General features: G+C 41.6%; 1 protein-coding gene across 2 annotated transcripts; it reads right to left on the reverse strand.

Annotated features, from left to right (window-relative positions):
* Positions 1-1,159: 1,159 nt before the first annotated feature.
* Positions 1,160-21,771, reverse strand: LOC137293846 (zinc transporter 6-like). 2 transcript variants are annotated; one of them, XM_067824617.1, is made up of 13 exons: positions 21,624-21,771; positions 21,168-21,205; positions 20,462-20,545; positions 17,905-17,989; positions 16,953-16,995; positions 16,022-16,087; positions 15,196-15,276; positions 14,697-14,732; positions 13,828-13,971; positions 13,262-13,381; positions 6,889-6,991; positions 6,350-6,466; positions 1,160-4,227 (listed from the first exon to the last, which is right to left on the reverse strand). In XM_067824617.1, exons 1-13 carry the CDS (start codon positions 21,685-21,687, stop codon positions 3,844-3,846), a joined length of 1,365 nt encoding a protein of 454 aa, XP_067680718.1. In that variant the 5' UTR covers positions 21,688-21,771; the 3' UTR covers positions 1,160-3,843. The 2 variants fall into 2 exon arrangements, with proteins under 2 accessions (XP_067680718.1, XP_067680720.1); XM_067824619.1 differs by lacking the exons at positions 20,462-20,545; positions 21,168-21,205; positions 21,624-21,771 and adding an exon at positions 19,788-19,827.
* Positions 21,772-21,883: the final 112 nt, after the last annotated feature.

The following is a 21,883-nucleotide window of genomic DNA, read 5'->3' on the forward strand; positions in this document are numbered from 1 at the left end:
TTTACATCATAATATATATGTACTCAACCCCCAAAAATGCAAGGACCACCCAAGTTTCAATATTAAAGTATTTTATAATTCATATAATGTCCCATACAATACTGAAATAATGAATGTTGGGGATGTCCTTAACGTTGTTGGGTACCTTTAGGAATTCCAGGATCAGCCAATGTATTACACAGTACTGTATGTGTCATAACATTTTCTTTCTTTTTTGGTTTTGACTGCATTTCCAAGTCTCCTGTACCCTTATCCAGATCAAAACTGCAGAAGAACCCAAGCATACTGAGTATGCAAGTGATAAGGGTTTGCCAAAGTGTTCCCGGTACCTCATGTATTTTTATGACAATTCATACACATGTATATATATATTTATTTATTTATTTATTAATTTATGCTTTTTTTCAAGTGAGTTGAGATGTAGTGAGACAATTGAAATTTGAATTAACATGGTTGCCATATCTTTATTTTGTTATCTGTTTTGGTTGAATTTATATCCATTCCTGACTTGTAGAATCGGAGTTAACAGCGTGAAGCAGAGACCCAATTTCCAGTTTGTGTACCTATACCATTAAAAGAAGGAGGGGGATATTGGATGAAGGAAAGGATGAAGTCAAGGAGGAAACATATGATGAAGAGAAATTAAGGGAAAATATGACAATTTACAGTTACCTTTATAAACAAAGTCCGGACTTGCACATGATTGTATTTAAAAAGGTTGGGCAAGCCCTCAATACTATCTAAATATAAAGCTTTGCAATCTTACACACAAAAAAAACTGGCCTGATTTATTCTGTTTCTTTGGAACTGTTACATCTGTATGGATATATATTACTTTTTCTCATATGCATTGGCATTGGCTAGTGGTATGCTCGCAAAATGCAATATCCCCTACTCTTTTTATATGGTATGTTTTGGGAACTTAAAGGAAATGACAAAATGTGATAAGTGTGATAAAGTTCTAAAAGTAAAATGTTAATGCTGAGGAAAGACCTGTTCTTTTGCATGCATTGATTTTAAGACATGATGCAAGAAACAGTTTGGTTGTAAGATGACTTATGAATTATTAATTAAGATGACATGAATTATCAATTTAGGGACGTTGTCACTTTCAGTTGATTGTTCACCTATTTAATAATCATATCATATAATTTATAATTTTTGTGATCAGTGCTAGTCAGCACCAAACTTATCAATCATAAAGCACAATAAAAACAAACATAAACATCATGATTTTATTCAGTTTATTTTGACAAGATTGGCACCAGTATGTTGATGACATATCTGACCTGTACATCATACGTGCAGTCAATAAGCTGGGTCCTTATTCTCGAATCATTCTGAACTTTGAAGGATGAGGACAGTTTTTATGGATGTATAACTTCTTTATTCTGCATAGGTGACTTTTCCACATAGATTCCAGTGTCGTTGTCAAAACATCACTATACAGAATAAACAAGTTGTATATCTATAAAAAGTAGTCCTCATCCTTCATCTTCCCAATTTCTAGAATGCCAATCGAAGAAGTCATTCCTAACTTTAATCATTGCCAGTGTGTTGAGAATGGGCTTTAGAAGCTTTTAGGGATACAAACCTGTCGAGAATAGGTAGTCTGGTGAATATACATATGACATGCTTTCAAAATGATACCACCTAATGAAGAGGTGCAGTTTGTCACCATGAAGAACTATGTTCGATTCCCAGTACTGACTCATTTCTACTAAAATTCTAGTGTCCCCTCACTGCAGTATTGATCTCTCTGAGCAGACAAACCAGTGGTCAGTTGGATAAACAAGAAGAAATGATTTCATGATAAAATATCAGCCAGGTTTCACAACATAAATAACACTTAAAATGTTAATGTCAAATTAGTGCTTAAGGATCTATATTGTAGCTGAACTTGTGCATCATAAATCTGGAGTTATATCTCTTGACACCAGCTTTGCAGAAAATGATAACCTTATCTTTTGAGAAAAGCTGACATTTTGCAGAAGTTAAGAGATAAAAATGAAGGGTACCTTTTCAGACATGTTTGAGGATGGTATCCTTTCTCTTTTTTCTTTTCTCTTTGACATCCTCAGTTTATGGCAGTATAACATGAGTTTCAACAAATTCAGAAGATATTTTGCCATAGAAGATTGATCTCCACTTCATTATCACATAAAGGTTTACATCAAGGTAACCACACCTACAGAATGAAAAATGAGCATTTTGAGATAAATGCAATGTTTTCATATTGTCTTATTATATTTTTGCAAAATTTATCCATTATCAAACAGTAGTGTTTCCTGTTGCAGTAATGAGGTTAATTGCAGCACCTGATAGCTTGTGTTTAAGTAGAAGTCGTCTTTAATGAGTCAGAGAAGTGTTTTGTGATTGATTGTGCAATTGAGGAAACAGTAAATGTTCTTAAACATCCAAAAATATGTAACAAAGATACTACCTAAAGTTAAACATAGTGAACAGAATTATCATATTCTCCATTCCATTAGTTATCTTATGGCCTTCTTAATAAATTGGAGAAAGATGGGAATAATATTCCAGGTGAATGATCAACAGAGATTCCATCCCACCAAGGAACACATGTAATGGCAGACTAACATGGGGCCCTATGCCCACAGCCGACTGAAAGCCACCTGGGCCCACAGCTTTTCTTTTCTGCAGGTCCTTATGGCCAACACATTTTCATCCCCAATGACTAAGAGTGCTATTTCCATATCAAATTATAGGGCCTACACTTTCTGATCATGCCCTGATTTCACAAAGCAAACTTAGGTTTTGGGTTTTGACTTAAGCTCTAGTTCTTACTCAAATTTGAGAAAACGCAGGAAAATGCATTTCCCGGAATGAACTGAAATTGGTATTAAACTCCAGCTTAGTACTAAAATGAGTTCGGTAGATAGATTACTAAAGATGTTTGGGCCTTTATAATTCAGAATTTGCAGGTGAGTTAAAAATTCAGCTGTTTTAAACTGTCACACTCAGTTTGAGATTTGAGTAAAAACTTTGTTTCAAGAAATCAGGGCCAGGACTCACAGCTTCTTATGGGTGTAGATCCTTAAGGCCTGCAGCTTTCCAGGGATAAGGGAAAACACTGCATCAAGGTACACTGATGTAGAATCTGAAACATTTCAATGTTTGTTTCCTGCTAGAGCACACATCGAGTTCCATCTTGAACAAGACAGTCTGGTCTGCTAGAAGATGTGCAGATGGGTTACCCCATCGTATAATGGACATGATGCCGGTGACACCACTGACCTGCCTGGATAGTCTTCTGTCTTGTGTGGGGAGAACCAGTCCATTTTAAGTTCAGACAAGACTGTTGGAAGTCTTAAATGACAGTTATTTCACCCACAATCAAGTTATTTCACTCAAACTCCTCATCCCACATGGGTTGTGAATTAGTAGTTAGTGAATTCGTAGAGCAGCTAAGGAGCCGGCAGCGCAGTAGAAACACACATCCTCTTCAAAATCTGCACAATCAGACACTTGAAAAACATCCTCTTCAAGATGTTGGACATATGGTACATGAACAGAAACGTACAGATTATACTCTCCTCATTTGAGAGAGATCCTCTTCAAAATGTTTAAATGAAATCATCTACCAATCTTCCACATTCTCGAAATGGCAGACAGACCAACCCCTGACATCTAAGACCTTGTACCACACACATCCCTCTGAAGCTTCATCATGACGTGCAGAGGCAAGAAGTGACCCAATCCCCATGTAAAAGAGATCCTCTTCAAAATGTTCAGAGGAAAACATCTATTTATCTGCCGACTTCCACACTCACTATGTCAGACAAGCCAATTCCTGACACCTTAGACTTTGCATCACCTACATCATGACATGTGCAGAGACGAGAAGTGTGCAGCTCCCCGGCCTGCAGGGGGCATCGTGGGGGTAGACATCATGGATACACTGTCCCCAGCATGTAGCACTGATGGTGTGAATCCAACTGATGTGTTAGTCCTGAATGACTGAGGGGGGTAGGGCGGTGGCACACTGGGAGGGGACAGTGGCCGTGGAGGAGCAGAAGGGGAGGGTACAGGTGTATAGTTGAAGGATGGTGTTCCCATCATGGCATAAGCTGATGATCGTGTCCAGTCATCCTTGAAGATCTGTATGGTGAGGACTGACACTAGATTAGACAGACGGTTGTAGACATGTGCCAACACCATCTGCTCGTCAGCATCTCGCCGGACTCGGACTTGTACTGACCCAGCCTGGAAGCAGAAAAGCATAGTGAGTGACTCAAGCTGTCTGCCCTTGACAGCATTTTCTCCGCAATGTCAAGGTTCTACAATCAGTTGCTCCAATAGCTTCATGCATAGTCAAGTGCAGATAAAGATATCTAGCAGCCATGTTTGGGCAATATTATGTGAGATTACAAGAATGCAATCTAAGTAAACTTAGCCCCAGTGTTATTCATTACACTCCTACACTATTTCTAACAACACATAGTAGGAGGCTGCATCAGGTAACCTTTGAGACTGACCAATCCGAACAAAGCTTACCATATCGTGAAAGTGGACATTCGCACATACCTTTTGAACTTTTATCCGCGCAAAGGTTTGAACCTGAATGATTCCAAAAGCTATTTTCCCTACGATCACTTCCGGGTGATGCACATAGAGAACACCACAACAGTGAATAAACAATCGCTAAAAATTGCATTTTTGGCAATATTCAAGGATGTCACTGTCAGCTTGTGGAAATTTTAGCTAATGGTAACCATATCAACTGAAACCAAAAAGCGTACATACTGCAGGTCAAATACCAGTGTTATATGCAGACTTTCATTTGTTGAGAGATCATTGTCAGTGACCGGTGTATTTTATTTGATTGGACAGAAATAGGTTGCTCAAAGGTTACCTAGCGCGATCTCCTACTTGGTTTTGTTAGACCCAGTGTAGGAGTTTAACAGATAACACTTGGGCTATGTTTACTTAGACTGACAAGAATGAAGCCTGTGATCAGAACTGGGGATGTTACTACCTTCCTGTGTGAGAAACTAGCAAAGATCTACAGGTAGTTCAGTTTGACCAGGACTACTCGACATATGCATGTATGTACGCAGGAGGTAAAATGGCACAAATGGCTGGTCGAGTTACTTTCATTAAACAAGGGAGCAGAGAATGTTGTCATTGTTGCATTCATGCAAAACATGCATACATTGATTCGTAACAAAAGATGTCCTCGCAAACAACTTCTGAAGAAGAAACAATCATTTCATGTTTTAACTGAATTGTTCCTACAGTCATAAGCTATCGAGTTTGATATACTAACTTTACAACGTAAAGTCAGTTACTCCCAGAGACCAATTCACTGCGGCTACTCACTGCTGATAAGACCGAATATGAAATATTATACCATCTGTGGCTAATTGCTTAAAGAAAGTTAGGACATTGCTGACGATTTCTTGACACCAAGATATCAAACAGTGACCTTGTTTCGGCTGTTAAGACCCTGTCTCGGCAAGCTGAAAATCACCTGACACCTTCACAGTAATAGACCCTTCCAGTTGTGACACTCCATGGAATGCATAAGTGTTCACTTGATCAGGTCAAACTGAACAACCTGTAGTGGAGAGTTTGCTTACATTTTGTTTTTGCTGATTTACCTATGTACATGTAATTGATGATGAATGTGGAATTACTGTTTTTTTTAAATATATAATTTCAGAAGTCTATGGGAAATCCCATCCTTTTGAAGCACGGGAATAATTTCCGTGCTTCAAATACTCAACAACACCCAGAAATTGGGCAACACGTGATGTTTATCTCCTTAATGAATGTTTACCAGTATTACAGTTATCTATGAATACCATAAATCATAAAATCAATAAGCCTGCTAAGAACTGCTAAGAGTGCTAAGACCACATGTAATATTCATCACATGTCTAATCTTTGAAATTTAATAGCCTTACCTCTTTAACTGTAAAAATTCAAGGATACCATACACCATAATTTAGTTCTCAGCATTATAATGTGTGAGTCCAGTTATATTAGTTTACTTTTCTGACTGACTTCAGCTTAAAAGGACTGGGTACTCAGGCGCACTGGCAGCATTGACACATGTCATTGTATCCCATTTGTGTAGACTGATGTTAACATCGTTGATCCCTGGACTGTCTAATTATTTACAGACTGTAGCCATATAGCTGGAATATTGCTGAATGTGGAGTAAAACTAAACTCACTCACTCACTCACAGACTTCACCTTTGCTGTCCGTGATCTATCTTCCACCACAACAGCTGAAGGTGATGACTTCCATGTAATCACAAAATCCCTAACAGGAGGTAATGTACAGACTTTTGGGGAAATTCCTTCACCATGGTTACTTACCAGGATTCCAAAGGACAGTGTCCAGAAGTGCTCGTGCCTGAACTCCAAAACACCATCCAAGGTAGACGCCTCCCTTAGGACCTTGTCCAACTGTCCCAAGATGTGAGAAGGTGTTGTCTAAACAAGTAAAGAGAAGACAATGTGTTTGTTAATGCTCCACAGTTCATCAGCATCCACTTCCATATGTGTGATTATTTGTTTGATGACTAATGCCACGCTCAAATGCTGATTTTCAAACTGAATGATAGTAGCCTGTCAATAATTGAGTCTGGATCTGACTGGTTTTGTGAGTGATGACTGATGCTGTTTCACCATGATGACACGATATTAACCAAGTCAGTGAACATCACAATCCAATCCCATTTGGCCACCTGTTGTGACCAGCATCAGTTGCTAGGACCATTTCTTATCCAAATGCCCATGGATTGTTGGAAAAAGACATGTAGCTGGACGATGGAGTTGAAAACTGTTAATCTTTTAAAATTGAAACAGACAGGAGTAGATTACCTGTTACCATGACAACCAGTGATGTGACTTACCTGTAGCAGTATCTTGCCAGTGTAGACACTCATGGGGAACAGAGTGCCGCACGTCATGATGGCGATGCAGACAGCAGACCATGTGTCAGCAGAATAATACAGCCTGGAACACAAGTTAGGAATGTAAACAGAATTAGTATTGAAATACAGTTTCATGTGAACCTTTAATATATCAAAGTTAAAAAAATTCACTGTAATTTTAAGCGAATTATTAAAATCTAAATATTTTAGATATTTAAATACTTACCTTACCATAGGTCTTATGCATATTACCTCAAGCTTTGCTAGAAGAGATCAGACAGTCGTTGATTCGCCATTCCCTAGATGGCTACCTCATGTAATCTACGAATGTAGTCACGGAAGTGACGTGATCTCCCCACTCGCGCAAGCGCGAACAATCCAAAAATCACTTTTACTGGCAACAGGAAGGTCCGAAGAGTCCAGAGTGGGGAGGAGCATCCAGCGTTGGGAGGGAGTCACCGCCCTATGGTAAGGTAAGTATTTAAATATCTAACATATTTAGATTTTAATAAATTTTTAACTTACCTTACCATAGGTCTTATGCATATGGCTTCGACAGATGGATGGTGGTGTGGACTCCGGAGGACCATCCCTCAGCAACCAGTGCATATGCATTAGGAGAACCTGGGAGACCAATGCCAACAGTCACAGGACAAACCTGGAAGCAGGACAAAGAGTAACCCAAGGGAACGCCAAAGAAAAACCGACGCACCCTGAGGGTGAGGTTAATCTTAAGACCAACGGTAAGTAACAGTGTTATTACCTAATGGGCGGACGTCCGGGTAAGTTGCTGGGCAACCACCAACGGACTGAAAGACTGTAGTCCCTCCATGTCCTCAACTGCCAAGTCCCTCAGGTAGTGGGAAGCGAAGGCAGTAGACGATGACTTCCAAAAGCAGCCTTCCATAGTTTGTGGCACTGTGCAATTTCTACGGAGGGCCATGGTAGATGCCAACGCTCTGATCTCATGTGGGTTGTTCGCCACTGGATGAGGTAGACGCTTGGCATCAAAAGCCGCCAGGATCGTAGATCGAAGCCATAAGGCGACTGTGTTCCTGTTCACCTCCCCTTTGCAGGTAGTCGAAAGCGGGATGAACAGTCTTTTAGGGGAACGTCTCTTAGAAGCCAACTTCCGGATGTAACATCTGAGGGCTCTAACGAGACACAGCAGCTCCTCCTCCAAGTCAAGTTGTCCCAAGACTGCAGATGACACAGGAATGGAGAACAGCCTGTCTGGCTGTCCAGGGAGCTGATTCTTGGCCACAAAATCTCACAGGAGACCCAAGTGGGCTGGTCCATGCCTCGACTGATCCAAACGAACCTGCGTGACGTCCAGGGCATGAATTTCACTAGGTCTATCTGTGGTAGCTAACGCTAGAATGAAGACCGTCCTTTTTTTTTTTTTTTTTTGAGACAAATACACGAAGGAGGCTTCCTCTAAAGGCTTATACGGAGGTCCTCTAAGATGTTGTAGGACGATGTTGAGGTCCCAAACTGGAGGACGAAGCTTAACTTTCCGGTCCTCCAATTTGCAGGCCTTGAGTAGCGCAATAAGATCTGGTACCTTGGAAATCTGTTTATCTGCTTTAATCGAATAGAGTTCAAAGCCGACAGATAAGTCCCCAAGGTACTGCCTCTAAGATGCTTGCAGTTATGCAGGAACAGGAGGAAGTTCGCTAAATATTGTGGAGAAGCTGTCATAGGGTCTTGTGATCTTTGAGCGCAAAAACTCTCAAATGAGCGCCACTTGTCGTCATATAAGGACCTAGTGGACATTCGATGCGTACAAGCTAGGACGCTTGCCGCGCACGAGGAGTAGCCCTTAACTCTTACTGCCTTCTGCAGATGACCCAACTGTGAAGATGAAATCTCAGTGGGTCCGGATGCAGCTGCCGACTGTGCGGATGTCGAAGCAGACGTAACTAATCTGGGAGCTGGTACGACTCTCCGCTGGCGAGATGACGCAGGTCGGGGAACCATGACCTGGCTGGCCACCAAGGTGCGACCAAAAGCAGTCGCAGGATCGTGTCGATCGCCCACGCCTGCAGGTCCATAAAGTGACTGAGTGGAAACCCTGTGCTCCAGGGTGATTAATTTCGCCACTTGAGATGAGTACCCCTTGGCCCTCAAGACTATCACAGATGGTCCAGGCGCAAAGATGAAACCGTGACGGATCCAGGTGCAGTGTCCAATTGTGAGGATGGTACAACAATTGGTCCCACTCTGGAAGCCGATTATTTGAAACGTCTCTCGACACAACATATTCTCTGTTGGAGATAGACATAGGGGGCGAGATAAGGCGTCTGCCATGAAGATGCAGGCTCCTGGTATGTGAGATACTTTTATTTGGAGGATCAGACTCGACCACGTCGAAGGGTAGAAACGACAAGTGTAGTAGAGGTCGAGGCCTCCTTGACCCTTGTTTACCTAGAGGGCTACTATTGAGTTGACCGTATGGATCATCAGTAGCTTGTCTCTCGGTGCTGTCAACCAATAATAGACATGCATCACCGCTTTTATCTTCAACTGGGTGATGTGAAGAGATAGAGCTCCACTCCCCCAGAATCCTGCTGCAACCTCCTTGACTAGATAGGCACTCAATCCTGGTAGAGACGTGTCAACCTAAAGATGGTTGTTGAACGACGGCTCTAATATGCAAGTTCCAAACACTGACCAGCGAGTCTACCACTGGTGTGGAGTCAAGACGTCCAATGTCGTAAACCTGTCTTGAAATCATGATCAAGAAAACGCTGTCATAGACGTAATAGTAGACGTCTACGTCTGATCATATCCTAAGGTGACGTGAGCAAATCGAGTAGACATTATCACTGACATAGTGATAACGGACAGAGTACAGCTTGCTTTTAACATCGCCTTGAACTTCGACCCCCGAACCTGGGACGGCGATGTGATGAATCAAATCCCGCGGAGTTAGTTGAAGCTGACTTAACAGCCTGATAATGAAGTACAACTCTCTCAAGATAAGCTTGTATGCCATAAAAATGCGTCATTCTTCGACTTCAGAACAACCACGCTGTACATTATGAATGTGTTGACATTTCAAGAAGTCGACTTATAACTGGCCGTCTGTCCGATCAGAAACTGCCATACATCGCTGCACGCCTCCTGATAAGCAGCGTTGAGACTACTGTTAGAGGATTCCTATGCCGACTAGAGAAATCCAATGCCGCTGTAGACTGCTAGTCTAGAGTGTAAACGACATCTTTCCATTGTAAAATGACTGTAAGTCACTGCAGACAACTTCCTTACACTAAAATCATAACACATTCTGCGCAGGGCGTTGTCCCTCGATGACCAATCAAATTATAGATGTAACGACCCTGGGATCCTTTGCAGGGCGTTGTCTCTCGGGCACCAATCAAAATGTAGACGTGACGTCACCGGTGTAGCAGGTAACTGATCATCATGAAATCTTGTAAACGGTGATACCCTGCTAGCCTATAGGCTTGACCGTAACCATGCTGTTTGCGAGCACGTGTCCAAATGAGTAAAGCGCGCGAAAACCCTTCCGCCGCTTGAAACTGACGTAGACAAATTGTTTTTCAGATAGATGTGTTGGAATTTCCCCCGAAGATAAATGCCGTCCTCTCTTGTAATAAGAGGTGTAGTTAGGCGTGTCACTTTGTTGTTGTCTCGAAAAATCTTCGTGACGAAATGAGTAAAGCACGTGAAAGAAAACTTTCTCCGCTTGAAGTATATGTAGACAAATTGTAACGTAAGGATCTACGGGGATGCGACCAGTCCCTCCCACCTACCGGCGTAGGAATATCTGGTACGGTGATCGATCCTCGAGGCGTTGTCTTCAGACAAGTCCATCGCCGCCGCCGAGGTAGCTGACGCCAGCGCAGACAACGGCTTAAGCATCCGCTTGAGTTCAGTCTCAATGGCCACCTGCTTAGAATCCTGCACTCTATGAGAGAGCCGCGAGGAGCTCAATAACCGCTACAGAGATACAACCAAGACAGCCACGCTGTCCGCGAAAACCAGGCTGTCTATCTTGTAATCTGACTTCCTCGACTTACACGCTTAGAAATTCGGATTAGTTGACAATTTCGCATAGACCGCATGTAATACAACCATGGCGTCCGCCACCATAGGATGAGGCGGGATGAGTAGTTCCGGTGATAAATGAATTGCTGCAGGGTTGCTGGAATCAGCCGAAGGCGAAGGGCAGTCCGGTAACCTGTCAGCAATCCACTCGAAGACGACTGATAAGGGTAGTCAAGTGCCATCACCATCGCCGTCGCCTCCTACTTCCTCGTCGAAGTCCGGGCAAAAACCTTGTACCTCCAGGTCCTCCCAGGACATGGAATTCGAATCACGCCGCAGTGTAAGAGACGGAGTCGATGCATGAGCAGCAGATTCCTTGGACGGGATCCAAGGTGGTTCCGGTGACCGCAAACGCCGAGTTCTAGAGGAACGTCGAGGTGATATGGACTGGGAGAGCAAGTAACATCTTCACCTGGTAGTAAAGCGAGAGTCCACATTCAAAGGGCGTCGCGGGGACCGAGAACTCCGACAAAGACTACTGTGGAGGGTACAGGATCGCCGACTCCCAGGGAACCTGGAGCGCGATCTGCGCCGAGAGCTCTCTGCCTCCAAGCGCCGAGCGCGCCCTTCATCAAACTGTCGTTACAAAACCTCTTCCCTGGACAACGTATGCAACACCCTGGGTATACGGTAAGACGCAGGTGCTGGCGCTGGCACAGGGTCCGGCGTCGGCGCTGGTGTCGGGACAGGCGCTGACGTAGACATAGGCGCTGGCGTAGGCATAGGTACTGGCGCAGGCATAGGCACTGACGTAAGCGCTGGCGCAGGCACAGGCGTAAGCGCCGGCGTAGGCTTAGGCGCTGGCGTAGGCATAGGCGCTGGCGCAGACATAGGTGCTGGCGTAAGCACAGGCGCTGGTGTCGGCATAGGCGCTGGTGTCGGCATAGGCGCTGGTGTCGAGACAGACGCTGGTATCGCAGCAGCACCGGGTGTGAGGAGGGAGCGCAGGAACTTCTGGACCTCCGGATGAGACAAGCCTCCGGACGAAAACAGATCCACGATGGAATCCGAGCGAGGTGGTTCAGGGGACAAACGTACAGGCGTCATGGACGAACGCCCCATCCCAGGCGTCGGCACAGGCACTGAAGGCGGTTGTAAGTCAGGGTCGTCCGGCAGAGATCCCAACGACGACGCTGGAGACGACAACCTTCTCTTCCGCTGTGAAAAATGCTTCCTCTTAGCCGCAAAAGAAGCCTTGAAACCAGCAACCAACAACGCCTCGCAGTACTGGCAGCGTCCGTCAAAAGAGCAGGCCAGAGACGCACAATCCGGGCACCAAGGGTGGGGAAATTCGCCGATTCCTGCCCCTAGCAGATGGTGCTAAACTGGCGAGACATACACAGTTAAGTGCAACATACAAAACATAACAATGCGTTGAAACCAACGCTAGGCGGTAGAAAAAACACCCCTATACCAGAAATGCAGCACCAACGCACCCCCACTAAAAAGTAGGCACGCCCGTAAGCTCGTGACAGCGAAGGGCAAACAACCAAAAAGGTTGCCTGCGTACCTCGCAACGTGGCACGAAAAAACATATAAATGCAGTGAAACCTGGCAAAAATACTAATCGACATGGAAAACCACATGGAGGGAGAAAACCAGCAAGATATAATACCCCCACGGACGCCACGCCGCACTCACACACGACGCGGGCGAACCCACCCCGAAGTGAGAGAAAAAACAACACGAGGTAGCAAAGCAAGTGCAGTTAAAAGATTACTTACCTTAACACGCACACCTAAGGGATACAAACCATACCTACCCGTGAGAAAACAAATTTATTGAACCACAAAGTAGGTAAACTAAGCGAACCAAAAACGTCCGAACAGACGAACGCTAGAAGTAAAAGTGATTTTTGGATTGTTCGCGCTTGCGCGAGTGGGGAGATCACGTCACTTCCGTGACTACATTCGTAGATTACATGAGGTAGCCATCTAGGGAATGGCGAATCAACGACTGTCTGATCTCTTCTAGCAAAGCTTGAGGTAATATGCATAAGACCTATGGTAAGGTAAGTTAAAAATTGGTGTTTATTTACATGGATATTTTTCTGTTCACAATGTACATGCTTAGCCATAAAAATCATCATCACCCCTCTAGCTATAAATTCTGAATGTTTCTCTTTGAAACTTTCCAAGAACTAGTTACTATGAAGTATTATAAACTGCAGAAAATTGCAGAAGTCAATGAAGATGACATGAAAGGCATTGCCCCTGAGGAAAGCTACACTTGGTGAAAATCATAGGAACAACAAAAAGCTGGATATGATATGGAGTCATACTTGGTGTCGATGAGGATGTAAGTGATGACTAGAAAGGTTGCTCCAGCCATGGCGATCAGGACGAAGGGGTTGAGGCGCGGCAGCAACAGCTTACTCAGGCCCGGGACGATGTGGCACAGGCTGTAAGTCAGATCGTAGCAATGTACAGTAAATCAATCAGAAGTATTTCCATGGTATTTCATTGGCTTACTATGCAAATACCTTATGTTTCATGTTTCCCATGAAGCATGTTCATGCACATCACTGCCAATTCACAGTTGCATGTACAAAGAGTTTCACCAATGAAAACCAGTGGTTGATACAATGACAGCCTAAGAAAATACTGACACAACTGGTGTTCAATGAAACACTTCAACTTCAAGAACAAGCCCCTAAACCCACTTCAAGCCCTTACCACAAGCATTAGTAATGGGTCTACACATGATATTAAACCCTGGAATCCAAAGAGGTTATCATGAGTTTGGATATTGATAAACAGAAAAGATGAAAAATTTCATAAATATCAGTCAGAAAAACTATGACTCAACAGTTCCAGAGATATAATTGCTAAGCTTGTTGCTTCCTACCTCTCGCTCATGTCGGTCATGTGTTCCTGTAGCCAACTGGAGCTGGACGCAGCCACCACATGGTTCATGGCTCGATTGTTCACACCAAACGTCACCAAGAAGTGGATGACACAGGCCAGCACTGTGCCAACCAACATTCGACCCCTGGTGACAGAATGCATGTGCTGGTTGTTTAAAGACAGCAGAAAAATTCACCTGACTTATGAAGAAAATACATTCTAGACCCTTAAACCTATTTTAGTGCAGGGGCAGTAGGGTAGCCTTGTGGTTAAAGTGTTTGCTCATCATGCCATAGATCTGTGTTCGCTTCCCCACATGGGTGCAATGTGTGAAGCCCATTTCCGGTGTGCCCAACTGTGATATTGTTGGAATTCTGCTAAAAGTGGTGTAAAAGTAAACTCACTCACACAAACAAGAATCAAGTGCCATAATTCTGTGCCAAAGTGTAAGAAATGTCCATTGTGGCAGCCATGTTTGAATTCGAATTGGAGTGAGTATGGTCTTTTGCCACTGTTAGCAATTTTCCACCTACATCCAGAAATGGGCTCAACACATTGTAGTCATGTTGGCAAATCAACCCAGGCCTGACAAACAAATGCTTTAACCACCTGGCTATCCCACCACCCCAAAATTCTGTGAGCAGGTGAACTTAGATAAAATCCATTGACAAATAAGCTGTGATCATGCCACAACCACTAATGATGGAGAGACATCTAGAACTACATATCTTTCATGATGCATGTCTCAAATGACCTAAGTAAGATGAGAAATTTTATAAATAACTGAATGTCACTTAAAATATCTCAGAAAACAAATCATCAGACCTACCAATCACATGGTCAGGCCTCTGTCTATAATGGTGTACTTACGTATGTACTTCCTGTTGTTGTAGAAGGCACTCCACACTGAAAGAACAGGTGGAAAAATATAAAAAAGTGAGTAATTTCAACAACATAAATACAAAAGCCTAATAATGGTTAACATGAATTAATATTTTAACATAATGGTGGACTCCTTAAGAAACGTTTCACAATATAGCTGTTGGCTGTCCCACCCGATATACGAATGGTTCAACTGCCAGTTTGGGAGGAAAATGAAGAGTGCAACGGTGCCAAAAGTTCACTATGCACAATGTCCACAAGCATATACTCAGTATTGGCTTTTTGATACAACAGTTGATAACTTCTAACAGAACTTCTGCTGATCAATATCTAATGTCACTTGTATTTTATCCATTATGTCAAAGTTTGTGGTCAATTGTTCCAACATCATAGAATTTTTTAGAACTGAGAGAAATGACCTCACTACTGTTGATATAGTTATGCATAAACATGGTCAATGTAATGTCTTGTTACCATGGTTACTTACCTCTCCTTAACAATAAAAAATGATCCCAGCTGGGCCAGCATGGTACTCGCAAACACAGCCACAACCTCGAACCGTTCATACCTGAAAGTAGAACACAAACAAATATATCACTTAGTGGCTGGTTGAGCAAGTGGTTGAACAGGTGAGTGGTTGAGCAAGTGAGTGAGTGGTTGAATGAGTGAGTGGGGTGGCAGAAATGGTTTTATTCAGCTTTTAGCAATAGTACAGTGCTGTAGCCAGGATTTCCTTTAGAAAATGTGAGATAGTAACCAGAAGTGACAAACAAAACGATTTGATGATAAATTCTGTATATCAATGAAGCTGAAATCTGCACAGCAAAATGAGCTCCTTATTAAGTTACAGCCATTCACATTACAGTTTCATATGCAAACAGATGAAGCCGTGCAATCTGGCACTGATTTAGCAGGGAGCACCAGAAACGAACTTCACAGGTTGAACTCCTGAAGGAAATTGAACACATTTATTCAGCATGATAAGCTAATGTCTTGACTACTGGATATCACACAGAGGTTCTTGAGATCAGTATATATGTATCCTCCAGCCCAGCAATCATCTTGTTTTCTTACAGGTGTTACTAACCAATCAGCTTTAAGTGTTGTAGAGAGAGAGTAGCTTTACTCCACATTTAGCAATATTCCAGCAATGTCATGTCACCATAAATGAGCTTCACACATTGTATGTTTGTGGGGAATTGAATCCAAGTCTTCAGTATAATGAACAGTCACTTTAACCAACAGGCTACACCAATGACTATAATAATCATGCTCATACGATGATGGCATGAATGCTGATGTGTAATACTAACCCAAACGAGTAGGCTGATGAAGGCTGCTGTAATTGGACCCATAAACTCAGGAGGCATGTGAGTAAGCTGGAAATAACACCACCATCAGATCAAAGTAGGAAATCTACAAAATACTGTCATTTATAACAAATTGAGTGAGTGAGTTTAGTTTTACGCCGTACTCCGCAATATTCCAGCTATATGGCAGCGGTCTGTAAATAATGGAGTCTGGACCAGACAATCCAGTGATCAATAGCATGAGCAATGATCTGCACAACTGAGAACCGATGACATGTGTCAACCAAGTTAGTGAGTCTGACCACCCGATCCCGTTAGTCGCGTCTTATGACAAGCAGAGTCGCCTTTTACGGCAAGCATGGGTTGCTGAAGGCCTATTCTACCCCAGATGTTCACAGGTCCATTTATAACAAAAGAAACTGGATCAAATGAAGATACACAAACATAAATGATAATAATATGGCCACTTTTATGGCACTGAAGTCCATGCCTCAGGGTATAACATCGATGATGAACATTATTATCCCGGATAACCCAAAATCTCTGTCAGGTTAGTAGATAGGTAAGTACAATGAGCAAAAGCGCTTTTGATATTAAATCTTCCATGAGTTCAATAAAAATGGTACTTTATGGAGGCAAATTTAGTATTCTATTTATTACTCTTCAACATAATTTGATAGAAACTGCCTACAGTGTGATGACACTCAGTGACATCATAACTGTAAACCATTACGAGAGAATACGACATCGTATACACCCTGCAGTATAACACTAGTGTAATATTAATGTAAAAATATCACACTGGAGTGTCTTCCACAGGTAAGTAATAAATCATATGTACCAATCAGTGGTTTGTAGGGTCAAAAATTAATTCGAATTGACGTCATCACATAGGGTTTGTTGCTAAACAAGTAGTACCTAAGGGGGAACTTACCTGAATATGTCAAATATGGTCAGGTATGTGAAGGCGGTCAATGCTGGAAAGAAAAACAGTTTTTCAAATGGCACTAATTTAAGTGATACAAATAGGGGAAAAGATTTATGGATGTCAAATTCTTTAAAACATGGAACAATGTTTGGGGTATATGCTAACTCATTCATCAGGAGAAATAGAAAGAGAATCTTTCTCATACAGTCAAACATCGTTATGTTGACCAACACAAGTGTTTGACTCCGGGCAATGGTCTTTGTGTTATTTAAGGGAACAGTGTAAGTCTCCTAAACCAGCATTCATTGGGATTGGCAAAAAGTGCAGGTGTAGAGTTTGACCCAGTATAGAGAACTGTTTCCTTTTTCAACCTGATAATGATCTTCCATGTGCTGTAAATTAATCCCACTTGACTGGTTTTTATATTTTAACATGGTGAGCAACAGACAAATTGTGACAAATTAATTTATAGTACATGTGACACGTGTCACTCATCAGTTTGCAACATCAGATAAGGACAAACTTTATTGATGAGCAACTTCTTTTCTTCAGGTGAAGCGACGTTTTGATACAGCTTCTTGTATCATTGCCAAGCTAGTATGAGGCAGAAAAGACAGGGTGTGTGTGCACGCACACACGCATGCACACACACACACACAGAGTCTTATCCGCCTCATACTTATATATATAAGGCTGGCTTCTGTATGCAATCTCATTAATATACAGATTGCATACAGAAGCCAGTGGGATCTGTTTGCAATCTATTGACACTGGTTCACACATGCTTGATTATTTTACAGGCCACTGTCATATAGCTGGACTATTGCCGAGTGCAGTGTAAAACTAAACTCACTCACTCACTCACATCCCTAATAAACTCTATACATAACCTACATGGTACACTGATAGATGTTTATGCAACTTTTCAGTATACTGAGGATGAGTTTAAACATCGTACCCATGCTGTTTGTAGAATGGCACCAAAGCAGTAAAATCATGGTGCAAGCCACATTGAGAGTCAGGAAGAGAGATATCTTCTTGCCCTGAAATATATAATTAAAATGATGATCATTGATAGTCCACCATTCTGATGCACTGAATGAACTGAAGATTTTCAGTACAGAAAGGCTCCCAAAATGTATTATCTGTTGATGAAACATTGACAGACATATGTTCTCTTAAATTGCAGAAGTAAAACTGTGTCCAGAGCCCTGTTCCTCAAAGCAATCATAGTGCTACAACTGTCTATGTTAAAGTAAGGAAGTTACGATCATCTTAGCTCTGGGATTGCTTTGAGGAACGGGACCCAGGGCTAAAAACTGATATAATAAAAACTTCACCTCTTGATCGTACTGGTTTAACAGGCTATTACAAGTTACCGTGTGTTCGCAAGTTTGATATGGAGATATGTCATGTGTCCAAGTCAAATATCAAACAAGAACAAAGTTCAAGTTTGACATTTAACTTGGAGACATGATAAATCTCCATATCAAACTCGTGAACACATGGTAACAAATTTATGTCGACAAGCACCCTCACTAAATGCTTCAAATCTGGACTCTGAAGGCCCGTCCAATCAAACGTTCAAAATCCACACTGTCATTCATTGTCAAAATTTTGTATATTAAGGAACTCTCAAGTAACACATTCGAAGGTAAGCAACTGCTACTCTGTTGCCCCACAAATTTCATCAACTTGGGTCAACTCAAGGTAAGGTCAACATGACCTGTATTGAAAAGCACAGGCCTTGAAGACGGCACTTGCATCAGACCAAGCAAGAGGTTACTGTAGACGTGCTGATATTCTACAGCAGGTAAACACATAGACACAGCTGTAGTGAATGTAAGGATTGTTCATGGTAGACTGCTACAGAAGTGTCATTTGTGGCTTAGAAGTTATAGGTGACCCCTCTCAAATGGAAGTCAACAGATCGGTCATGATCGCCTTTTGGAAGTGTCATGACAAACTCCGGGACCACGCAAGAAAGCGAGTCATTTTGGGTAACTAGCACTGAGAGTAGAAGATCAGAGAAGAGAAGGTGAATTTGTGCTAGTTTATTCTGAATGGCTTGTCCCATATATTCTTTCTCAGAATCGTCAACTCACTGATAAACAGAGGGAGACTATATGCATACGCTCTTGTGGTCAGTGACAGATTAATTTGAGCTGCACTGTAGTGACACCTCGACAATACTGTGACCCCTGCGCATAGATTTCAACTCTTGCTTATTGATGGCATGGGTTTCTGGAGCATACTGACTCCAACAGGAGCACTGCAATGCTAAAATGCTTTGTCTACTGCTTGTATACAAACAATGCAAACAAGGCAGATAACTCTTGATACATTGTTACTAGGGACGCACATTGTCCAGGTTAACATAGAAAATTATATCTACGGCACATATCTACGGTTTTGACCAATGGGTAGCTGACATTGCTGTGCAAATCAAGATAAAATGTGTTATTACCATTCTATGTCCCTCCTACTGACCAACCATATTAATTTCCCCTCTCATATTATTTGCAGCTGCTTCAAACAGAAATCCTTGCACACAGTCAGGATCATCTGACCCTTACCGTGTTTACGGTAAAACAAAAGATCTTAAAAAACCCAGTGCACTTAATCACATGACAACCTAGATCAAAGACACAGATCAAGAAAGTACCTGTCCATGTACAGCCAATACATGACATGTAAAGTTCAGAAAAGGGTGAAAAAATTAGACAGTCAGCTGACATGCTTGCCTCAGAAAGATGGAGTCTAGCCTCTGGTGCTGAGAAACTATGTATTTAAATATGCACATATACCATTGAGCTCATGAGTATTGATCAATAACAGTACCTCTTTGAGTGAAAGAACTGTTGTCAACTCTTTGAAGAAAGTACCTGTCCATGTACAGCCAATACATGACATGTAAAGTTCAGAAAAGGGTGAAAAAATTAGACAGTCAGCTAGCATGCTTGCCTCAGAAAGATGGAGTCTAGCCTCTGGTGCTGAGCAACTATGTATTTAAACATGCACATATACCATTGAGCGCATGAGTATTGATCAATAACAGTACCTCTTTGAGTGAAAGAACTGTTGTCAACTCTTTGAAGAAAGTACCTGTCCATGTACAGCCAATACATGACATGTAAAGTTCAGAAAAGGGTGAAAAAATTAGACAGTCAGCTGACATGCTTGCCTCAGAAAGATGGAGTCTAGCCTCTGGTGCTGAGAAACTATGCATTTAAACATGCACATATACCATTGAGCTCATGAGTATTGATCAATAACAGTACCTCTTTGAGTGAAAGAACTGTTGTCAACTCTTTGAAGAAAGTACCTGTCCATGTACAGCCAATACATGACATGTAAAGTTCAGAAAAGGGTGAAAAAATTAGACAGTCAGCTAACATGCTTGCCTCAGAAAGATGGAGTCTAGCCTCTGGTGCTGAGAAACTATGTATTTAAATATGCACATATACCATTGAGCTCATGAGTATTGATCAATAATTAGTAAAATATAACAGTACCTCTTTGAGTGAAAGAACTGTTGTCAACTCTTTGAAGAAAGTACCTCGCAAAGGCTTGGAAGCAGAAAAAGGATAGATTGTACCCTGAAACAAAATGTTCATTAAACATATGAATATCTGTTAGCTGCTGAAACTCTAAGAGATCTAGACAGTGTTGAATACAAAATCGATCAAGCTGTGGCTTGTTGTTGTACATTTAGATTTTTCAGCGAGTATTTTCTATATTTCTTCACATGATATAAATGCAAGGATTGTGATCATGATCATGATATAAAGGCAAAGATTGTAATCATTACCATGATTTTAGAACAATAATAATCAGTGTAATGCTGAGTACTAACACTGATCCAGAGAAAATGATTCCCATTAAACCTATCTACATAAAACAAGTTTAAAATGTTCATATGACATCTCCTGAGAAAGAGTGCATTTCATTTACATTAAGTTGCAGCAAAAAATAACTGTTAGCAAATATCAATAATTAACACATAAAACAAATGTTGTTCAACAATTGTCGGTGACACTACAAGTACAAATCAAAACAATATTCATCTGAATCAGTATGATAAAATCACATAAAATCACAATTTATGTTTAACAATTATTAACATGTCAAAACGCTCTTATTATCTGAGACCTTTTTATAAGAAGTGGCATGTACGACATAACAATGAAAAGAGTTTTGAAAAGTGCATGATAATCTTACCGATGTGTAGTACTTAGTTCCATCTTCCCTTGTTGGACCTGAAGTTCAATTAACATGTTAAATGAACAGTGGTGCACCTCTCCTTGTGTTACCTGATATAAATATTACTAATGATCATGATGAATAACCAATAATTAGAAACGTCGTTAAAATAATTTGCAATCGTATGACCATGAATATGATGTTGATTTTAACAAGAGATATCCAGTAATGCAGTATATCACTTTATCTGGAGGTGTAGGAAGTACATATCTCCTCGGCTGATTTTAAATATGTTTGGTTAATACAATCTGGAAAGTCAAAGACTGTTGACTGCACTCTCATATCCCCCTGAAACAGAAAGGTCTGCACTCATTGATTGTGTGGACACTGGTCAGTCGGGGATGTCAATGTTTTGTTCCCAGCTAACATAACAAGCTAAATACAAGGGAAAATAAATACAGAAAAGAAATCAACCTTGTACTCCTTGCATGGAGACGCTACTACTGATCAGGTCCGGCATTGAACCGTAGCCAGTCATTTTCAGAATGACCTGCTAACTTATCATTCATTCGTGGCACACATGCGGAAGTGTACAGTTTGCGTTGTCGGAAGCGACCTTCCGCTCTGGTGCTTGCAAAATTAAGATCTATGGTCGAATTGGGTACATTTAAGAATGACTTTTCTTGTACTTGTACGTCCCAATATTTATTCACTGTAATAATCTTCCAGTGTTG

The sequence above is a fragment of the Haliotis asinina genome, chromosome 8 (genome assembly GCF_037392515.1).
Source record: "Haliotis asinina isolate JCU_RB_2024 chromosome 8, JCU_Hal_asi_v2, whole genome shotgun sequence".
Classification (NCBI taxonomy): domain Eukaryota; kingdom Metazoa; phylum Mollusca; class Gastropoda; order Lepetellida; family Haliotidae; genus Haliotis; species Haliotis asinina.

Coding starts and splice junctions, on each gene's coding strand:
- LOC137293846 (XM_067824617.1), bottom strand. CDS start 21,687: ATGACTGGCTACGGTTCAATGCCGGACCTGATCAGTAGTAGCGTCTCC. Junction 17,990..20,461: donor CAGTTCTTTCACTCAAAGAG/GTACTGTTATAT, acceptor TATATATTTCAG/GGCAAGAAGATATCTCTCTT. Junction 4,228..6,349: donor CACTGTCCTTTGGAATCCTG/GTAAGTAACCAT, acceptor TTCTGCTTCCAG/GCTGGGTCAGTACAAGTCCG.